The 23317-nt window shown below is 32.7% G+C and overlaps 1 protein-coding gene across 2 annotated transcripts in view; it reads right to left on the bottom strand.

Annotated features, from left to right (window-relative positions):
* LOC143253215 (protein dachsous-like) overlaps positions 1-23317 on the bottom strand; it is a 123444-nt gene that overhangs the window by 14415 nt on the left and 85712 nt on the right. For both annotated transcript variants that reach the window (XM_076506680.1, XM_076506681.1), the window contains 10 exons: positions 20482-20657; positions 19219-20044; positions 15618-15896; positions 14024-15028; positions 6510-6749; positions 5477-5821; positions 4593-4962; positions 1873-2121; positions 873-1024; positions 282-494 (listed from right to left, as the gene is read on the bottom strand). In XM_076506680.1, coding sequence (XP_076362795.1) covers positions 282-494; positions 873-1024; positions 1873-2121; positions 4593-4962; positions 5477-5821; positions 6510-6749; positions 14024-15028; positions 15618-15896; positions 19219-20044; positions 20482-20657 — 3855 coding nt within the window. The remainder of the gene's footprint in view (positions 1-281; positions 495-872; positions 1025-1872; positions 2122-4592; positions 4963-5476; positions 5822-6509; positions 6750-14023; positions 15029-15617; positions 15897-19218; positions 20045-20481; positions 20658-23317) is intronic.

Genomic DNA, 23317 nt, shown 5'->3' with positions numbered 1-23317 from the left:
TTTTTCATATTAAGAGAAATTATTTTCTTCTATACCTTTTAAGAAGATACTGTGTTATTATTGTGTATATATCCCAGGTGAAACTTTAAAAATAAAACGAATATCATATTATATGGACATTAAGATGTTTTTTGCAACAACTTATATTTTTCTTTCTGCACCGTAACTTTTCAAAAATATTACCTTTCATGCATCATTGTTCTTTACTGATGGAAAATAACAACTATTAACAAACATTGTTGTAAACTAATAATAATATAATATTTTCACATCTATGTTACCTGTTTCAGAATTTATGGTAAAAGGTTCTTCCCCATTTGCCATTTGAAAACTATATTTAATTATTGTGTTCTGATCATCAAGAGAAACAGCTCTCACACTAGTAACTTCTAAGCCTTTTGGAGGATTTTCTTGAAGCTCAATTCTGTAGGTTTCATCCTGAAACTTTGGGGGAGTGACTAGTGCTCGGTCTCCAACAATAATTTCTAAGACTCCTAAAAAATAAAATAACATCCAATTATATTTTTTATCCTTACTTCTGCATCATTCACACCTTAAAATGGAATAAGAGTATCTTTTGTGTAAGAACTACAGAAAAAGGTTCATTATACTTACTGCACACAAACATTACACACAAATACTCAATTTAAAATAATGCTTAGAACTAATGAGCAATGCAAAAACTATTTAAACATAAACTACTTGTATAAATAAAGTCCACAGAATGTTTAGTTATTAATTTTGAAGTTTTATTTTTTATGAGTCTTTTTTACCCTTACTTTTTAGTTTATTTTTAACTATTAAATCTCTAATACCAAACATAATTTTGTTTAGATTTTAAAGTAATTAGAAAAAAAAACTGATCTTATTACCAGAAGTAGCTTGAGGTGGTTGTCCATTATCGTTTGCTATAATTTCAATGTGAAACACCTTGCCTGCATCTGGAAGAAGACTCCCTGTCACAGTTACAACTCCACTTTGACTGTCCAGGTGAAACTTAGCATTTAGAGATTGAGAAATAAAACTGTTAAAGAAACAAAACTCATTAAAAAACCCAAATTAACACCAAAGCTCAATGCCTTTTTTTCCATATTCTCAAATAAAAAATAAAATCCCTTTAACTGAAGTATAATATTTAGGTTGTGAGAACTGTCAAGAACAATACAAAAAAATAAACTATTTCACCAGTTTAACATCCCAAGAGGTCTGGTCTTGTTCTTTTATTTGCCCTTGTTTAGAGGTAAAATTCACTGAAACTTATCTAACTCAATGATAAGAGTCCAATTCAAGAATAAACTCAGCTTTCCACTGAGCGATAGCTGACCACATCGGTCAGTTACCTCTTTCTTTCTTTGTAAACCTGACGATAACTGAAGAAGGTCAAAACATTGTTTGCTCCTCTACATAAAACATTTTCTCAACCCAAACCAGCCATTTTTACATATATATTTTTCTCTACAAGTGGGTTTTCTCGTCATCACTGATTAAAACTTGCAAAGACTGGTATATAATTCAGTAAAATGGTTAAGTTCAAGAACAGACTGAGCCTCACAATGCCTTCTTGCCAAAATTCACAACTGTGACAAGGGAAAGAAAAAAAAGATTAAAACATTGATGCAAAACATTATAGAATACCAGACAATTACACATAATCAAACAATAAAATAACATTCAAAATATTGTAACCCATAAAAGTATTACATATTAATAAATCATTTACTAAAAATAAACAGTTTCTGTGTGATAAAATATATATATATTTGATTATGCAACATTATTTTCTCAGAATTTCGTGACTAAAATTAATTTTAACTTATTTATAATATTTTCTGTTAATTATTTCACTCAATAAACACTAATTGATCTACAAACCTATAACGGATTTCAGCATTAGGACCCTGATCAATGTCTGTAGCTTCCAGGTGAGTGACTTGCATACCAGGATGGGCGTGAGCTGACACTGATGCTACATATGGATATTTTTTAAATAAGGGTTTATTGTCATTTATATCTAAGACTGTTATATGCACAAGTGCTTTTTCTGATCGAGCATCATATTTTCCACTATCAGTTGCTTGAACTTCAAACTTGTAAGATGATTTCTTTTCTCTATCAAAGTGACTAAAAATAAATAAATATCATTTAACATTTATCCTTTATTTATAAAATTTCAATTTCTTTTAAATTCTATAAAACTGATGTAAACGAAAAAAACGATTAGAAAACATTCTAATATCTGTTATTTACAATTCCCATCAATGATGGATTTCAAACACAAATATTATTGTAGTAACAAAATATCAAATTAATTATGTAAATATTTGTTCCATGTTCAGTAGCTAGAATTTAAAAAGTTATGTTTGGAAAGAGAAAAAACTGGATCATAAGATTCAGTTGAACTTAAAGCTTATATTTAGTATGTTCAAAAAAATGTTCAGTTTAGCACTGCATAAAACAGTTAAAATGTAACAATGTTTAGACAAACAATTACACAAGGAAACACTTCAGCCATAATTTTTGCCTCTAGAGCAACTAACATTTTCTTTTAATATTTTATTAATTTCAGAACTAGCAAGAACCTATTAATTATTAACATACTAAAGAAAACCACAAGTACTTCTGGGAAATCTACTTTATCTACCATTTATACTTTATTACAGTGTCCATGCCATATCTTGAAGATTATAAGACAGTATATTTATAACTACTTGCAGGAAAATGAGATATCTAACAACTCATTCCATGTTGCAACTGGTGTGTTCACAATATGAAGACAATAACAACAGTAAGTTGAATAATAATCTTAAGTACTAAGGTATGATTTGGATTTTCAATTCATTTACTATAATTAAACATGACTTTTTATCCATAAATAATTCAAGTTAAAAGTCATCTGCATGACTTAAGCCAAAGAGCTTTGTTCAAGTTACTAGGAATAGTACTATTTACACAAACTCCTCGTGGACCTTCTTAACATCATATTACACCCCTCACAAATACATATACATATTTTACATATAACTATATCAAACTAGTGTGTGAATGAACTGAATGTTTATTTTATGTAAAATACTTTCACAATTCATACAAAATGTGATTTGTGATAAACTATAAAAAAATGTGCCAGTTACTGTTTTAGCCAAACTTTAAACTGCCAAAATATATAACTGTGTTTGTTTGTCCTACTACTGTCTCATGATTCAATATGAAAAAAGATTATACATCAACACTACAATTTCTCCTAACAATCTTAATTAAATGCCTTAGTCAAATCCTTTCTACTCTTCGTTTTTTTCAAGAGAAAATTTCAGAGGTTTTAAATTCTCTTTGTATAACAACCTTTCCATACAAGATGTCATCTTAGCATTCCTCCTCTGAACAGTTTTCAAAACTTAGGTGTATTCCTTCAGGTAAGGAGTCCAGGACTGTACATAGCACTCCAAATGAGTGCTCAACAGTTAACTGAATATAATTTCTTGAAAATTAAATACAAGGATTAAAATTTTTGCATAGACTAAATTCATCAATGATTTTAGCTTTTGTATTAAATAATGTTATCATCTCAAATTATTAGAAAAGGTTCAGAGGAAGGCTTTTATGATAATTCAAGATATAGAAGTGTTAGTGTTATATTACAGGGAAAGGTTACAATCTCTCAATTTGATCTCTCTTGAGGAAAAAAAATGTGGAAAAGGATATCTCTTCAAGTTTACAGAATTATACAAAGAACCAATAGGAAATACTCATTTCTTTGTACTGCCTTATAAATATCATATAATGGAAAGATACAAACTTAGGAGTTGGAAAAGACAGGCCTGGCTGCAGTTAAGAAAATTCTATTTTTCCAACAGACTGGATATTTTATAGAATTATCTGATATTGCCAGTACTAGAGTCCAGTACATTACAGCTGTTTAAATGGGGAATTGATGATGTTCTTAAAAGTGAATATGGGTTTAAATGTTTACCTTTTTGAAAAGGTAGATGTGAAAGAACACATTTGAAGGACCAATGGTCCCTTGTTGTCCATAGGTTGCGTTATATATTATGTTAGGCCAGATGAGTTCTCTGATAAAATTCTATTTTTATTTAGATATTAAATACAAAATTAATTTGTACAAGCCTCAGAGACAACTTTCACACTGAGCAGGTAACTTTAATTTTAATCTTAAATATCAAAATTTTCTGTTAATTTAACTCAAGATTTACTAAATAAGTTACTTAGACTTCAAGTACTTTATCTTGTACTATTTTTCACACTATTTATGAACACAACTTTATGTTTTTCAAACAAAATATATATTGTTTATAATAATAAAGCTTTAAGCTTAGAAGAAATGTATAGGTACTATAGTTTAAGATTTCTAAAATTATATCAGATAAAATAAATGAATATTCCATGTTCTAATAATCAAAAGTAACAGATATAATTAAAAAAACTACCTCTTTTAGTTTACACAAAAAAATTATTGTTTTTGAAACTGATCTAGCCTCAAACACACTGTGTATGTAAATCACAAGCACAGTAAAGAAAATTAAGTTCATCCAACTTAGTTGTATAAAGAATATTACTGAAGTCTATTTATATCTTACCCAGCTGTTGTAATCACACCAGTGGTGCCATTAATCTTGAAAAGAGAAAGTGTTTCATTGCTCAAGGAGTAGGTAATATTGCTGTTAATCCCTTCATCCTGATCATGAGCTTTAATAGTTATAACTTTTGTGTTCAATGGAGCACCTTCAGAAATTGATGCACTGTATTCACTTTTCTCAAACATGGGATCATTATCGTTTTGATCCATAACAATAACAGTAATGTTACACAAGACTGAAATAGATGGTTTCCCTTTGTCTTGAGCCTCAATGACAATATAATACTCTGGAATCACCTCTCTGTCTAGAGGATGGCTAGAGAGCTCTCCACTGTGAAGGTCTAGGCTAAATTTGTTGTTGATGTTTCCACCTCAAAAATGTATGGAAAATAATTGATTAGTTTTCAGTTCACAACCTGCTGTTGTAATATTTTGAATGATTTACTTTAAGAATATATTATTTATTACTATAAACACTGATGAAAATATTAAAATATAATCAAAAATTAAAAATTTCCCACAAAAAGTTATAAGAATTAAAATTACTAGAAAACAAGAGTTCAGTTATGTCCCAAATAATGCAGTAGTTTAGCTATTGTTTTCTGTAGAATAAATACGTTTTAACAATTCCTGATGACTGGGCAAAAGAAATATATCAATTACTATCAATTAGAGGCATTTTGTTTGTTGTAATAATTTCTTTATTCTATATTTCTCTGTTACAAGATGTCAATTTAACTTTTAACTTGAAGTAAAATTATTTGCTCAAGCTCCTACAATAAAGCAGTTATATGACACAGATTCATCATAATCATAAATCAAAAGTCCACACCTTTTGAATTATAAATACTTTTTTAAGTAAAGTAATTTTGAACATTATGATACCTTTTATGCTATAGGTAACTTCAGAATTCTTCCCCGTGTCCAAATCTGTGGCTACAACTGTATGAATAACACTGAGATCACTATTTTCTGGAATTTGTAAAGAATAACAAGAATCCCCAAAATTAGGAGCATGATCGTTTGCATCAAGAACCTCAATTTCAACTGTTGTTGAATCAAAATAAACAGGAAAACCCCCATCTTTCACATAGACTGTAAGTAAATAAGTGGCTTTTTCTTCTCGATCCAGTGAAGCAGCAGTAAGAATTTGTCCAGACTGTTCATTAATAGTAAACTTGTCACTGGCTAAACCTTTTGGAATGATGTATGTCAGGTTTCCATTAATTCCTATGTAATAATAAAAATCACTATTAGAAAGGTCAGTACAACTCACAAAAGAAAACATATATATATATTGAATATTTTTTAAATATGCTATCTGAGTTTTAGATAATTTTTTCTAAACTTTGATTAATTTTGAATTATAGCTGTGAGAAATCTGTTTGAGCTCTTAATAGCTGAGATAGCACTAAATACTTGATTAAAAAATGCAGTTTCTCCAGTAAGTCCTAAGTTAATTTTCTAACCATTTAACTCTCCTACTTAAAATGATACTTTAGCTTACAGTGAAAAAAAACAACCCTCTCAGACAAACTACAACAACATTTGTTGTCTATTTCAACATTATATAGATTAAAATAAAAGTGATAAGATACCAAGTTATTTTTGTGAATTTAGTGTACTTTTGTTTTGTTTAATATCAGTTGTTGTCTCTAAAACCAAAACTTGAAAAAAAATTCTTAAGTGCTACAACTGTTTAAAAATGCTTAAATATTTAGTACCTGTAAATTCAATCAACATCTGAGATAATAAACAAATAACAGTAACTTATAATTGGTTAAACACTCAGAGCAACAAAAAAAAACTAATAAAAACTATCCAATGTGTGTTTCTATGTGTTGTAAAGAATAAGTCTGAGCAGACTTAATATTGTAAAAGTTTACACATTTTAATGTCATAAAAAATTTACCCATACCCAAGTCTTTGTCTGATGCTTCAACCTGAATCACCACTGTCCCAACTGGTGATTCTTCTGAAACAACAGCCTCATATACATGTTGGTAGAACTGTGGAGGATTGTCATTGACATCTTCTACACAAATATTTAGAATCTGAGACATTGATTTTACAGGCTTGCCATGGTCATTAGCTGTGATGTTCAGTTCATAGAAATAGTGCTGTTCCCTATCCAAAGACTTGGCTATTGACAATAATCCTGAAAAAAATATGTTTATCATACATTAAAAGTGTCTCCTAGAAAATAATTTATTGTCCTAAAATTAGACACTACATTATGCTACATTTCTTTTATACTGTTAATGAGTTACTGCAGAAAGCAGAATGAGAACTGCTACTACTTATCCTGGTTTCAAAATTCCAAGGCTCAAGTTAAAAGTTTTGGCCTCAGGTATTAAAACGTATTCACATCGTAGTTGAAACATAACCTATGATACTTCTCTGAAAATAATAAATATATGTTAGGGCAAACCAATGAAATTTCAATTAACTATTATTTTCAATAAATAATATCGAAACTACACTATGAAAATATAAACATGTGAATGTTAGGAGTCGTAGTTATAAAATGTAGAAACCTAGAGGTATGTTATTGTTTTGTTTTGTTTTCAGGGTCAGTTCGAACACTAACAAAACATTTATAATGCCATTCTAAATATTACAGTCTCCCGCCGGTATAGCGGTAAGTCTTCATATTTACAACTCTAAAATCAAGGTTTCGATTTCCCTCGGTAGACACAGCTGATAGTCCGATGTGGGTTTGCTATACGAAATACACAAACACATTAAATATTACTATCAGTATCAGGCTATTTTACAACTATTATATTTTTCAACAAATATATTGTTTGACGCTATTTGGAATACAATTAACAATAAGTATAACTTTGATCAAATTACAAAATTATTTTGTGCCCCTTCATCGTTCCTTAACTACTACAGTAACATCGGTAAGTTCTCAGAAACTTTCGAATTTCTGCTGATACCTTTAGTCGGTGCGGCTTTTAGAATTCTATGTTCAGTTACAACTGAACGTTGATCATTGGCAAGAAATAAATCAAAGGTAAATGTACGTTAGTTATTAAAGTACTTTTAAAATTAAATATGTTATACGGTTCTTATTAATTCAAACATCCATCTTACAGAAACTTTTTACTTAAAAAGATTTTACATGAGCTCAAACTTTTATTCTGTTTGTTTAATTTGAAGATAAGCACAAAGCTACACAATGGGCTATCTGTGCTTTGCCCACCACGTGTATCGAAAGCTGATTTCTAGGGTTATAAGTCCGTTGCTGTGCCACTGGAGGGCACTATACGTGTATATGTACTTTTGGTTAATTTTAGTACAAAGCTATACTACAGGCTGTCTGTGCTATATATCTCCATCACTAGGAATCAAATCCGGGTGTTCCGTAAACTTTCCGTTGACCCACTGGTAGACATACGTGTAATATGTGATTTGTGTTATTTGAATGATCAACACAGAAAGTAATCAGAGCAAATGTTCTCCAAATGTACTGATTTTTATATTTTATTCCCTATAAGATCCATGAGCATCTGACCAGGTCCTGGAATAGGATGAAAGGTAAGCCCTTTTCCCTTACTGGAATTCGGTAATCTCTAATGTGAATAGCGATACAGGTATAACAGTGCTAACTATAATAATCCAATTGTTGTATTCCACCGCTCTCTAACTGCTCCATCAACGCCAAAGTGCATTGCGCTTTAAAATTAATCAAAAGGAAAACGCTCGGGGAAGGGGGGAAGAAGATGAAAGAATTATCGCCACGTTTCAAAATGTTTCACAATAGGTTAAAAAAGCATTGTCAAGTATGTACATGAACATAACAACTGAATTACTGTGTTACTTTAATAAACAGTAACAACTAAATGAGAGGTACAATTTATGTAAATTCTTTTTTTTTTTTAAGTTTTGAGGTTTTTTGTCGTTGTTTATAGTTAATTATAAAGTCACACAAAAGGCTATCTATGCCATGTCCCATGAGTACAGAAATGCGGTTTCTAGCTTTCTAAGTATGCTAGACGTACCTTTCTGCCACTGGAAAGCCCGAGATTTAGAAAAGTGTTTATACTTTAAATAATACTTTATCATCATTAGTGTTTGTCTGTAACAGTTCACGAATACATGTTTAACTCTCTCTTCTATTTTATTTTTATTTCATTAGTCAAGTACTGCTTGTTGGTTAGAGCGCTCGAATGGCAATCTGCGAGAAATAGGATTGAAATATGTCCCTGAATATGCTTGCCCTTATAGCCTTGGGGCGTTATAATGTTATGGCCAGTCCCACTACTCAGTAATAAAAGAGTGACCCAGAACTGGCAGTGCTGACTAGCTTCTTTCCTTTAGTTCATCACTACAAAATTATGGACAGTAAGAGTTGACAGCCCTTGATTAGCTTTACGCGAAGATTCTAAAATAAAACCTTTTTTTTTTTCATTAACAAGTAATTTGAAATTAAATCTTTACCGTTAAAAACAAATGATGTAAAAGTATGTTTTCTCTTCCAGAAATACTGTTATTAAAAACAAAAATATTGTTTACTTATAATAACATAATAACTTATCTATTACATTACATCTTTTCCTATTGTGCAAATGAGATTATCTGACGATCATACTGTAAGTAAATAAAATCTGCTGTGGACTCTATCTGACATTAAAAGATTAATAGCTTTAAGTACTTTAATGCTTTAATACTTGAAGTTTGATTAATACGAAACTTGTGATAGTAAATTACACTAAATTAGTACACTTGGGAAACAATGTGGCTCACATAATTACGCAAAATTGCATTAACTAAATGTTTAAACATGTTTTATCATACGTGGCTCGACAGATGAATCCAGCAATTCGGGTTTAATTAGTTTGAAAGGTCAAGCATGGTTAAACTTTGCATTCTATGAGAGTATAGCCACACATCATTTTTCTTTGTCAGTAAGCATGTTTCAGCGGTGATAACTGTAAAAAAATATATTGTTAGTACATACTATACAGCTTAGTACACTCGGTTCCTAGTGATTTTCTGGTCGTGACAGCGTGTGTTTCCTTTATATGAACGAATGTATTACTTAATTTAGCAAGTTTTCAAAAAAGTAAAAAGGTAAGACCTTTTAACGCTGACAAAGCTTTATATTTACCATTGAAACCATGTCAATAATTAATGTTATTGCTATGATATTTTAAATGAAATAGCATTTTATAAAGAAAACAACAAAAGAACCAAGGGTAGTCCCACATTGAATAATTTTACAACTTATCATTGTTGTAGGTAAATACACTTTTTACAGTGGAAGAAAAAACATTTAAAGCTGCTTTTTTTGTTTCATTTTTTAATCACATGTTATTATTGATGAGCAAAATGTAAGTTAATAAGCGAAACAAACGGTTTATTTCCGAACGTAATTTGCTTTATTTGAGATAAGTTTAATATGATCTTTGACTTGTGAAATATAGCTTAGACGTGGCCTATTATTTTATGTAGTGGGCTATGATGTGAAATGTCAAGGGATCGAAACGTGAAATCGTTGAACATGCCCCGCACATTCAGCAGTGGGTGTGTTATAAATGTATAAGATATCCTACTATTTGATTCAAAGAGTCAAAGTCCTCACAGCGGGGAACTAAAAGGCCGTCTCTTCTTCGCTCAAGAGTTTAAAATTTAAACTGATGCTTTTATAAGCGGCTTTCAGGTTTTAAAATCTGTTTCTATAATGTTTATTTCATTAATGTTTAAATGGTAGAAATATATCTCAAATAATAATTCAGTTGCATATCCAGCCATGAGTTAAATTTTATATGTGCGTGTGTTTTATTATAGCAAAGCCACATAGGGCTATTTGTTGTATCTAACGAGGGGAATCGAACCCCAGATTTTAGCGTTGTAAATCCGTAGACTTATCGCTGTAACAGCGGGGAATAAATTTTATGTGAAGGAACTAATACTAATTTAAAAATATAAAATAAATTCTAATTTACTTGCATATAACAAAACAATGTTCTCATACTAAATCAAAATATTAATCAAAACGAATCAATGCATTCTTTAAAAAAATGCATCTTATGAAATTTTAAAATATAAATAAATATACTGTTGTTTTCGCAAAGCTACGCAATAGGTTATATACGTTTTGTCTACCAAGGGAAAACCAGCTTTGGATTTTAGCGATAGTCCATAAATTTACTGCTGATACATCGAGGAATTGAATACATGTATCTATATATCTGAAGCAGCAGTTTTATTCCACAACATTTTATTCAAAACTAAGTCCTACAAGATAATTTCCTGTCATTATCATAATTCTCTTCTTCCCCCCCCCCAAGATATTTTAGAGCAAAGCTGTACAAGGTGCCAACTGTACTCCGTCCACTATAGACCCTGAATTTTTATGATGTAAGTCCAAAGATTTACCGCTGACGCACTGGATGACCGTAAGATTTAGTAGTCCTTGTTATTCGGTGTAATACATATATCCAAAGAAATAATTTTACAAGCTTATAATAAACAAAAACAATAAAAACGGTTATTTATCTGACTTTTAGGCCCCCCAGTGATAAAGGCCAGGTGGGTTATGGCGTTCGACTCGTAATCCGAAGGTCATGGGTTCGTATCCCCTTCACACCAAACATGCTCGCTCTTTCAGCCGTGGAGGCGTTATAATGTACGGTCAATCCCACTATTTGTTGGTAAAGGAGTAGCCCAAGAGTTGACGGTGGGTGGTGATAACTAGCTGCCTTCCCTCTAGTCTTACACTGCAAAATTAGGGACGGCTAGCGCAGATAGTCCTCGTGTAGCTTTGCGCAAAATTCAAAAACCAAGTCTCCCAATGGCACAGCGGTATGTCTACGGACTTACAACACAATCAAAGCCTTTGTGTAGCTTTGTGTTTGCTTATAAACAGACAATACCTAACTTTCATTGATAGGAACAATTAAATGAAAATAAACTAATTAACCAAATGTACAAGAAAAATAAGCTAAATATTAATAACAATATTAACAATGGGAAGTCATGTGCAAAGAAAGGCAAAATAAATCTGCTTTCATACATATGTGCTATCTAGTCGCAAATTACTGTGTAAAAAATAGTGTAGGATAAAATTATTAAAAAATGTTTTCTATCGTGAATCCCACAATTTATCTAATATTGTTCTTGAAGAATAAGTAATGAATGAGAAAATATCCAAGCATCATCGTTAGTTTCAGTTAAAATAATCTACACAACTTGCATGTTGAATTCATTGTCTTTCAGCTACAAGTATGCCGGTTCGGCAATACAACTATAGAGGATTGTTTAGATTAAGCACAAATCTACCGGTTCACTGTTAAGATCAATGACCTTGTCTCTTCTCACGTACTATTTTATGAACGCGGTATCTTACTTTCTACTCAAACCATTTCAAACACACAATCCGGGTAAAAAGAAAGAAAATAAACTACGCCGGCTTGACCGTCACAAGTTCTTTTCTCATTTAAGGGAATAATTCTTGAAGATAAATTAACAAGTTATTTGCACAAGCTATATAAGGATTACAATATATCTATTTTCTTTTATTTTCTTTCACCAAAATTTCAAAATAATAATAATAAGACTTTACAAAGAGAAGAATGATTTAGAATTTCTGGTTACACTATATTTTTGATAAAACTATTACATTTCGTGGTAGAATGCAAGCCAGGAGCTGCTGATGATAAAATCACTTCAGGAAGCATTTCGACACTTTGGCAATTAAATAGGATGATAGATATATGTAGCTGTATATAATTATATAGATATTATATAGTAGATGAAAATAAACCTGTCAAACGATAAAAACATAGATGTTCGAAAGGCATTTAAACATATGTATCAAGATATAAACACAACAGATATAATAATAATAAATATACACGGTATAACGTATAATTTCTGGAAACATGTCAGTTAAGTTTTAATATTGTATATGTTGCCATGCTTGTCATATTAGTACAAAGCAGTTAATATTTTCAGCTTTGTCCGTAAATGAAGGTAATGTCAAAAATGTTAAAATGCTATTTCGTTAGCCATCTTATTTACTCGAACACGAATATTTTATATCTTTATGGACTGATTTTTAGTTGTATCTAATCCAGTAGTGTAATGTTAATTTTCATTCTGATGGAGCCAAAATATGTCAACATGTGACATCTACACCAAGATAAAAATACTATATTCAAACCCAATTTCCATTTTTGTGAGACCATTTTAAAGAAATAAGATTTATACAGGACCAATTTGAGAGTACTTACATTAGTAATAAATGGAATACATATATATTGCCGAGAGAAAATGTGCAACTCAATTTCCTTTGGATCGATCAACAAGAAAACCCAAAACAACTAGTTAATATACAATACTTTTTCCCCTCCAATATCAGTTTTTAGCAACAGTAGTCTGCAAACAGTATTAACAATTGCAATTTTTACGTTTTCCACGTCTTCTGTACTGCTAACAGGTCCACTATCCAACTACAAAACATTCGTCATATATTATGCAAATACGGCCCGGCATGGCCAAGCGTGTTAAGGCGTGCGATTCGTAATCTGAGGGTCGCTGGTTCGCATCTCCGTCGCGTCAAACATGCTCGCCCTTTCAGCCGTGGGGGCGTTATAATGTGACGGTCAATTCCACTATTCGTTGGTAAAAGAGTAGCCCAAGAGTTGGCGGTGGGTGGTGATGACTAGCTGCCTTCCCTCTTGTCTTACACTGCTAAATTAGGGACGGCTAGCACAGATAGCCCTCGAGTAGCTTTGTGCGAAATTAAAAAACAAACAAAATTATACAAATTATAATTTTTTTTTCAAAATTGGCGCATTTTAAACACACTGTATAATTGTAAAATATATTTGATTACGTGTTTTAATACTATACTCGTGTGTATTAATAACCAGGTGATGTATGACAATAAATATTATAACGCTCTAATACCTGCTCTTCAATTGGAACGATCTCACGAAGCTCAATGAATACCAATTTCCAGGATAGTGATAAAGCTCTACTAACATACGTGGGGGATCACAAACAACCAGTGTGTTTCTGATACTCTGAAAGCTTTGTTATGAAATACATCTGATTTTCAATTGTGTAATTATTTTGTATACATAGTTTTAGTTTGTGACTAGCTCTGATTTCAGTTGCCGGCAACACTACACCTATGATATAATCAGAATATGCAGATTGTTTACAAAACACAACAAAAGAGTTTAAAAGGTTGAGTAATACACTGTAACTAATTTGCTCCACATTATTATTCTTTACTATCAGGGATTATCAGCAAATTTATGAAAACAAACAAACAAGAAAGGCTTGACCAAAAACTCCTAAAGTCAGTAGTCAGTGAAGCCTTCTTTTCTTTTTCTGTTAAAACATTAGAAAAAACTAGAATAATCTACCTTCATCTCATATGTTTAAAACTTCTTGAAGCGTTAAACCTACCCGTATCATAGTCTAAGACAAAGTTTCCGTTTTCATTGCCGCTGGTAATGATATAAGTTACCCGACCATTGTCTCCAGAATCAGCATCCGTAGCGACAACGTGTAAGAGAGGAAAACCTACTGGTTCATTTTCAAGGATATCAATGCGACTACGTGATTGGAAAACAGGCCCATTATCGTTTTCATCTTCAACAAAAATTTTACAAGTAGTACTAGCTGAAAGACGCTCTTTTTTGTCTTTGGCTTGGTCAGTTGCTGTTATGATTATGATGAACTCGGGGAACGACTCGTGATCAAGTTTTTTGGTGACAGTAAGAGATCCAGTGTTGGTGTCAACTTTAAAGACACTTGAAGGCGACTGATGAGTGATGGCATAACTTATGAGACCGTTGTCTCCATTGTCTTCATCTGATGCACTAAAATTCCAAATTATTGTGTCTTCTCTGGTGTTTTCAGGAATGGAGAATAAAATTGGATCGGTTTTAAAAGTCGGTGCACAATCATTTATATCTTCAATATGCACTTTTACACTAATTACACTGCTGCGAGGATTGGCTGTGCTGCTATCCACCGCTTTCACTTGTAACGTGTACTCAGATGCCATTTCGTAATCCACTTCATCGACAGTAAACAAGGATCCCATTGTTCTGCTTATATCAAATATGCCATACAAGTTTCCACTAATAATAGAATAGGTAACACGACCATTTTCACCACCGTCTTGGTCCACTGCCTGTACCATTCCTACTTCTTCGCCAACGGGCGTACCTTCAGAAATACGGAAAGTTAAAGCGGAGGTAGGAAAAGTCGGTTGATTGTTGTTGAAATCCAACACATGTATTTTAAGTTGCAGTTGAGCCTCTTTACTAGCAAAGCCATTGTCTCGAGCCACTACTGTTAGTGTGTATTCGTTTTGTTCTTCATAATTCAACACAGCTTTTGTCGTGATGACACCCCGTTTCTGGTTGATAGTGAACTTCTTTGAACCATCGTGATCTCCACTGTCTGATACAAAATTAGAAACAGCACTAATTAAAACATGTGATGAAGATTCCCACTTTGTTTCAACAATGATATATAAACATCTAGTGTTTCATATAACAACGGCTAAATAGGAAGCAGAAAAATGCAACGCATGAAATGGTCGAGCAGTCGTTTAGGTAATATTAAAGCAAAAAAAGCCGGTGGCTTTATACGGACTGTATTATCACACTTAGTTCATATATACTTATGAGTTAAAATTAATTTGTGAAGTAATTTAAGTATTTACTGTTCATTTGTAATTTTACACGTGTTATCGTAAGTTCTGTGTCTAGTTTCAATCTGTTGTCTTTTAAATTTTTTTAACAATCATTCCGAACTTTTATTGGTTGGAGAGTATATAATAAAAGAGAAGTTTTTTCACGTGATGTTTTATGCCACAAAAATGAAGGTTATATTTATTCTATACTTATTTTTGATTTGCAAGGTTAAGTTTCTAAGAGATAAACCAGTACCGATGAGGCCACTTCAATGAATAAAATAAAGTGTGATACGAATAATGGATATTCAGTAATCAGAGTTTACATGTTCTATTTAAACTTGAACTTCTAACCTGGAATAACTGCATATGTGATAGAGGCATTTTCTCCTTCGTCAGCATCAATGGCTTCAACTTGTACGACTTCGGTTCCGACTGGTTGTTCTTCGCGCACAGAAATTATTTTATCCGTGGGCATTACAAAAACTGGATGGTTGTCATTTTCATCCAGAACCCGAATTACCACCATAGCCCGGCTAGACCGAGATGGTGATCCTTGATCACGCACCTCTGTCGTAAGTTCATAACTGGATACATTCTCTCTGTCCAGTGTCGATTTCGTGAAAATTTCTCCTAAAATACAAAAGCTTAATGCTCATTTAACTTTGTTAAAAAATGTAACCATAAGTTTGATGTCAAAATAAAATAAACACTTTTTCTCGAATGCATTACGTTATTAAAAAGTAAATTAAAACTAGATAACAGTCGAACGTAACCTAAACTGCAAGTCGAATGTGATATCACGTTCACGCACTGACAATGTATTTAGTTTTTGTGGTAAAAATGTGTACAAACGGAGAACAATAAAAAAGTTTAATTCCTGAAAAGAACTAGATTTGTATTACATATTTTTGGTTCTGACATATCGCATGTTACATAGCTGTTGTAATTTAAGCTATTGGTTTTGCATTTACATATTTTAAAATACAGAATCTACAACATAGTCAAAAGTTAGTTGACTAGAACTTTTACTTGTGTTCAAAACATACAGAGTTAATTTCTCATATCACAGTAACTATATGCATCCAACTTATTTGATCTATAATCATTATGATAGAAAAAAAACATTTAAAGAATAGCGGCTACGTAAAATTACCCTTGCCAACTTATAACTTTACAAGAATAAATTATAATTAATTTTTTAACAGGCCAAGGCAAAAACGCTACGGGACAAAACAAAATAATGCTGATTTTGATGCAGAATAAAGACGAATCAAGAATTGTTATTTAAACAGAATAATGTAATATATAACAGAATAAATGATTAAATAGTAAGCTAAATTGAATTTTAGTAGTAACAAACGATCTGAAATGAAAATAAAAGGATTTTCAAGTTATTTTTTGAATTTATTAAAAAAATATATAGATAAGCTACAGATATGTGAACATCTTTATTAATATTAATAAGTCAATAATATTAACCTTACATATTAAGCTTGCTAAATGGCACATAATCATTTTGAACTCTTGAAAATTGTTCGTATGCATGAGTAAAAAAACATGATAATTCCTCCAATTTCGTTTGTTTGTTTATGAATTTCGCGCAAAGCTACACGAGGGCCAGCTGCGCTAACTGTCCCTAATTTAGCAGTGTAAGACTAGAGGAAAGGCAGCTAGTTATCACCATCCAACGCCAATTTTTGGGCTACTCTTTTACCAACGAATAGTGGGATTTACCGCAACTTTACAACGCTCCCACGGCTGAAAGGGCGAGCATGTTTGGTGCGACGGGGATTCGAATCCGCGGATTGCGAGTCGAGTGCCTTAACCATCTGGTCATGCTGGACCACCAATTTCGTACTACACGAAAGTTTTTGTTAAAGTGTGCAACGTCGGCTGTTTATAACCACTGAAACAGTGAATAGCTTCTTGCTAGCTTAAACACTTTGGCGTCTTTTATATTTATCTCTCGACAAATTTACTCAATAAATTATTAATACCGTGTTTGACAAATGGGACCGTCTATTCCAGTCTCATATTAGAATCGTGCTACTATGCCACCAAATACGCTTCCTACTTCAGATGTAGTGTTATAAAGACCGATTGCTGTGGTTAATCTTAAAATGTATTGTTTATCAAGTTCAACAGATAGATGTGACATGAATTAGGGGCTTATGTCCTGAATAAACACGCTGTCTTTGTTTGTGAAACAATGAGACCAAACGTAATTCAAGGTGAGTGCTTAACTCGATTTTACTCATCTTTAAATTTAGAGATAAGTTAATTCTTACTTATTATAATATATACAGTTACGACAGAAAGTGTTCGTACACATGCGTCGTGAGTAGCTTTTTCCTCACAACTTAAAAAGTAGTATGATTAGGATAGCAAAAGTATAGTATATTATAAATATTATACGAACACACCTCTACGTAAATTTTTATGTAAATTGAACAAAAAATAAACTGTTTATAAACAAATAACCAAACATAGGAGGGGCAGAAAGTGTTCGTGCGTCTACTTTAATGGTCAGTTGTGACCTCTGCAACCAGGATTGCACATATTTCGATGTGTGCTTAGGGTCATTGTCGTGCTGGAAGATTCAATGACGCCCAAGCCGCAAGTTCCGAGCATCATTCTTGATATAAGTGCCTAATATATCAACGTATTCTTCTTTTCTCATGATTCCGTTGACGCGGTGAAGGCTGCCTACACCAGAAGAGCTGAAGGAACACCATAGCATGATCGAGCCACCTCCGTGTTTAACTGTACGGACGGTGTTCTTTGGAAGATTTCGTTCCCTCTTCTTACGGAAAATATTGCGAATATCATTGTGGCCGAAAATCTCGATTTTAGTCTCGTCCGACCAAAGAATACTCTTCCAATAGGTAAAGGGTTTATCTACATGCTTTCTTGCATAACTCAATAGTGCTTCTAAATGAACAGGCTTTAAATATGGAGTTCTACGAGGACGGCATGCTTTGAACCCAGAAGAGCTTACTTCAACCCCAGTTTCCCTTACCAGTTTCTGTATGTCATTACGTATTAAACGAAGGTTCCTACAAACTTCTCTGAGAACCTTCCTCTTGGAATTTTGGTGGGGTGTCCGGAACGAGGGAGGTTAGCAGTTGATCCTGTAAGCTTAAACTTGGCAATTATGCTTTGAACAGTAGATTTCGGCACATTAAGTTGTGTAGCAATACAGAAAAGAGACACACAAGTCTTGTATTTTACAATAATTCAATTTTTTAAATCACTGGACAGTTGTTTCCTGTTTGCCATGATGACCAAGCAGATAATGACGGAGACAGCGCTAAATTGCCGGAATTACATTTTTTGCTGGCTAAATTCCAATAATTATGAACCCAGTGTCTAGTTCTGAAATGGTATAATGTAGTTTATTCCCCAAACTAAACAAAATTTTTACGGAAGTATCAGTTTTTTTCACACGTTCTGAACTGTACGAACACTTTCTGCTCCTCCTATTTTTGGTTATTTGTTTATAAACAGTTTATTTGTTGTTTAATTTACATACAAACTTATGTAGATATGTGTTAGTATGATATTTATAATATACTATACTTTTGTTATCCTAATAGTGATACATTTTCAGTTATTAGCAAAAAACTACTCGGGATGCAGGGGTATGAACACTGTCTGTCGTAACTGTATATATATGTGTACAAAAAAATGAGCATATTACACTATCTTATTACCTCACTTGCATTAAATTATTAGAAATCAGAGAATAATAACGTTACACTGAAATGCGATCCCTAAACGCGTTAGATATAATATTATTATAGCAACTAAAGAAATGAAAAATCAGACAACTTAACATTAAACCGTAACAACATTATTTCAATGAGAAATCATCTTGAACGTTGGTCAAGCAGACCTACTAATAATAAAATTAAGTGTGCTACATTTTGAAATGAAATGATTACAAACAAACCTGTTATTGGATTTATTTGGAAACTGGAGTTTGATAACAATAAACTGTATCGCAGGGAGGCATTGTTTCCCAGATCCTTGTCAGCGGCAGTCACAGTTCCGACAAGCTTTCCTCTTTCCGTGTTCTCTTCTACTGTAAATAGAAACTTTCTTTCCTCAAACTCTGGGCTGTTGTCGTTGGCATCTAAAACTCGAACAAGTACAGTTGCATTGGCTGACAGAGGTGGAATACCGTTGTCTACTGCAAGGACAGTGATAATGTAACGATCGGTATCCTCTCTGTCCAGGGTATCTTTGAGATAAAGGTATCCGTTATTCGGAAATATTCCAAATTTCTTTTCATTTCCACTACTCAGTTTATATGTTAATCTAGCATTATTTCCAGTGTCTCTATCCGTTGCACTGACTTGAAGAAACTGCGAATTGATTGTCAGTAACTCTAGTACATTAACCTGATAGTTGGACTTCTCAAATTCGGGGGCGTTATCATTAACGTCTTGCACGTCTACAGTTAGAGTCATTGTAGAACTCTTTGGAGATACTCCAGTGTCTTCTGCCTTTAGCAACAGAATGTATCGTTGCTGAGTTTCGTAGTCCAGACGTTTCTGTAACGACACTATACCACTTAGGCTGTCTACACTGAACATGTCATCCAGGTTCTGAATGATGTGGTAACGAATTATACCATTGTCCTCGCTGTCAGAATCATCTGCTTGAGCTACATATATAGGAGTGTTCAGTTCTGTGTTTTCTGGAACACTGATCTTAAAAGAAATACTCTTGAATTGAGGAGCATTATCGTTCACATCCAGAATGGTAATGTTCACCTATAAAATAAATTTTGTTTTCGTAACTTAAAACAACATGATTTTCCAGACGCGGAAATTGCATAAATAAACATACATTTGTAATTGTGTAGATTATGCCACTGCTATACATATTTTACGATAAATGGTAAACATAAACCAATACATTATACCAAAGTAGAAATAAGAGATACTTTTATACAAACTGAATTTCATGAACCTTATTAAAAAACAAGTTAAAAAGATACCTATCGTACATTTACAAGAACATTGACAATGTTAAAAATACATACTATTTATCATAATAAAATAAACTCTCTTAATTGCAGATCAATGGACCGAATTCAAAATAAAATTCAGAGATGGATACATAAAAATGGAAGTTTTAGATACATTGTTACCCACATGTATAAAACGAAAAGAGACGGCCATTCTAAAGTATATATAAAGAAATTAACCTGAGTATGGCCGTACGATGGAGGTTGACCGCGTGTTGCCTGGACGTTCAACAGAAGAATGGGATGTGTCTCATGGTCAACTGTCCTTCTTGTAGTGATGGCCCCTGTAGATGGGTTAATAGTGATGTATTTGTCAGGATCACCAGAGTAGATGGAATATTTGACGTCTTCCCTATCTAACAGATGACAAAAAGAAAATATTTAACTATAGAATGTATTCTAGTTATCATTGCCATTAATCTCCTCCTCTCATACTATCTTACTTTATCCAAAGTGCAAACTAATCTTAACTTATCTATGAAGTGCACACTACTTACTACAAGTCATATCCGGACTTAACCAGAAAATACAGATTACGGTCAGTCACATCAAAGACTCTTGTGTCCATAAGTAACCTATCAGGTGCGCCTGTTTGTGTCCACATAATTTACAACTGATACAAAAATACGGTCAGTTGATGAAGTGGAAGGCCGTTAAATGCATTAAAAAGCATCGTTGAGGGCAGAAGTCCGATACTTTGCTATAGACATTAACGTGACATGCATAAAAGATCGATATTATTAAACAAAATTAAAGTAACGAAGTTAAAGAATAGCTCAAAAGTTGGCGGTGAGGGCGGCGTGGCTCAGTAGCTTCGCGTTTTCGATCCGTAATATGATGATTACGATTTTCGGACCGGTTCGTACTGTTGTACAAGGCACTTTAACTATTCCAGTCTACCCAGCTGTACGATGGGTACCAGTTGCTAACTGGTAGTTAACCTGCGATGTACTGGCGGACATTTCATCTGTGTCATTAACTTATGCAATTAATACAGAGCTCAGCACTACATCTTCTGTACCATTTCGGTATGGGATGGATTTGACCAAAAGAGTCTATCATCTTAATATTAGAGATTCTATGTACACGTAGTTCTTAATGTGGCTTAGTGCAAAAAAATTTGAACCAAATGATATAGGTTTAATGTATGTACCATAAGTATCTAACTCATTAGTTTACATTTAATTGGTTTGAGCCCTAAATATATCACCGAAGTATTTTTTGATGGAAACTCAGTAACTAAGCGTTTACACTCTCAGGTATATGCATATTCATCGTTAACATTTAAGGTGACAAATTTATTACTAGGCAATACGAATTCACTCAAGTAGAAAATAAACGACTGAAATTAATATTGATCAGATAGTCCATATTTTATAGTTTAATATCCTATAATGTTTTTTACTACAGACGTATATCAACACACTTATATCAAAAGGAAACTTCTTCTAAGTTATAATTTGCTTTTTGGCCAGGTGGGTTAAGGTGTTCGACTCGTAATTTGAGGGTCGCGGGTTCGAATCCCTGTCGCACCAAACATGCTCGCTCTTTCAGCCGTGGGAGCGTTATAATGTGACAGTCATTCTCATTATTCGTTGGTAAAAGAGTAGCCCAAGAGTTGGCGGTGGGTGGTGATAACTAGCTGCCTTCCCTCTAGTCTTACACTTCTAAATTACGGACGGCTAGCGCAGATAGCCCTTGAGTAGCTTTGCGCGAAATTAAAAAAACAAACAAATAATTTGCTTTAACATTTTATTTATTTTTACCTTTAACTTTTTTCTTCAAAATTTGTAGTTGCAACCATGTATATTAGATTTCGCTTTCTGACTGATCAAAAATGGTAAACATATATTTTAGCATAACCAAAATAACAGTTTCAGATGTGTCACTGGAGAAACGAAAAAGTACTTTTGGCACTTTTGGAATTCACATAAAAAGTGTGGTTAGCTAAAACTTTACACTTTCGTGACGTTCCTCAGTAAGAAATATGACGCACGAGCATAAAAAGGTTCCCAAATAGTATGATCATTGATTTGGTTAACAAAATAAATAGTGGTTTACGAACTTGGTTTGATAAAGATAAAGAGAAGACAATCCAGTATGACGTCTAAAGGAATTAATTTACAAAATTAAAGGCCCGAAATTACAATGACGAAGGTGAAGTGAAATGTGAATTAAAAATTAAAACTGAAGTTAAATATGTGACATGAGAGGCTACCTTTACAAAATATAAAAACAGTACAGGTGAGTCGCTCTCGGGTCATCTTTTCTTAGAAGTGTTTCCTTCAAAGTAACGTAAATGATCTGCAAATGGCCCGAATACAGATAGTTCTTCCACTTCGTGTGGTTATCGAACAGGTAGAGTCAAAGACTTCAATTTGAAACTTTTGTTTTAAAATACCGGTTAAAATAAAGCAAACTATTTATTATAACATTTCGAGCCAACTTTTATTAAATATACAAACTGAAGTTTGAGATAGAAGCCACAACAAAGGTTGGTACCAAGTATAGATATTAGATACTTATACTTTTTCTCTCCTAAACTTTAAATGAAATCTGTAAAAGAGGTATAGCTTGTGGTGTTTATATGTCATATCGCTAGGTATCACAGAATGAATAGCATTACATTTCTCAAGTTACTAATCATAGTTCCAGCTGTTGTCCTGGTGGTCTATTAATAATCGTAATATCATTTCAAGAAAGTAAAATAGTTTTAATAATATATAAAAAACGTAATTCTTAAACTATTCAACCATTCTGTCATTTTAAATTATATAGTCCATCAATATAAGCAAGTTGAGTGATATAAAAACATCTGAAAGGCATTTAGAGGAAGTTTAATTCAGAACTCCGAGAAAAACGCTAGTTTAATATCAAGGTAAGATGCCCTATGTATAATTTCGCGCTAAAAAAAAGATTAAAGATACATTCAAGTATTCTTTGGTTGTTTATCTAGCAGGCGTTTTTATTTACTGTTGATAAATACTCTAAAAATCAAACGTTCAAACTTGAAAAG

Source organism: Tachypleus tridentatus, chromosome 6, assembly GCF_004210375.1.
Source record: "Tachypleus tridentatus isolate NWPU-2018 chromosome 6, ASM421037v1, whole genome shotgun sequence".
In the NCBI taxonomy this organism is placed as follows: Eukaryota; Metazoa; Arthropoda; class Merostomata; order Xiphosura; family Limulidae; genus Tachypleus; species Tachypleus tridentatus.
The sequence above is the reverse complement of the archived record's forward strand: the minus strand, read 5'-3'. Positions and strand labels throughout refer to the sequence as shown.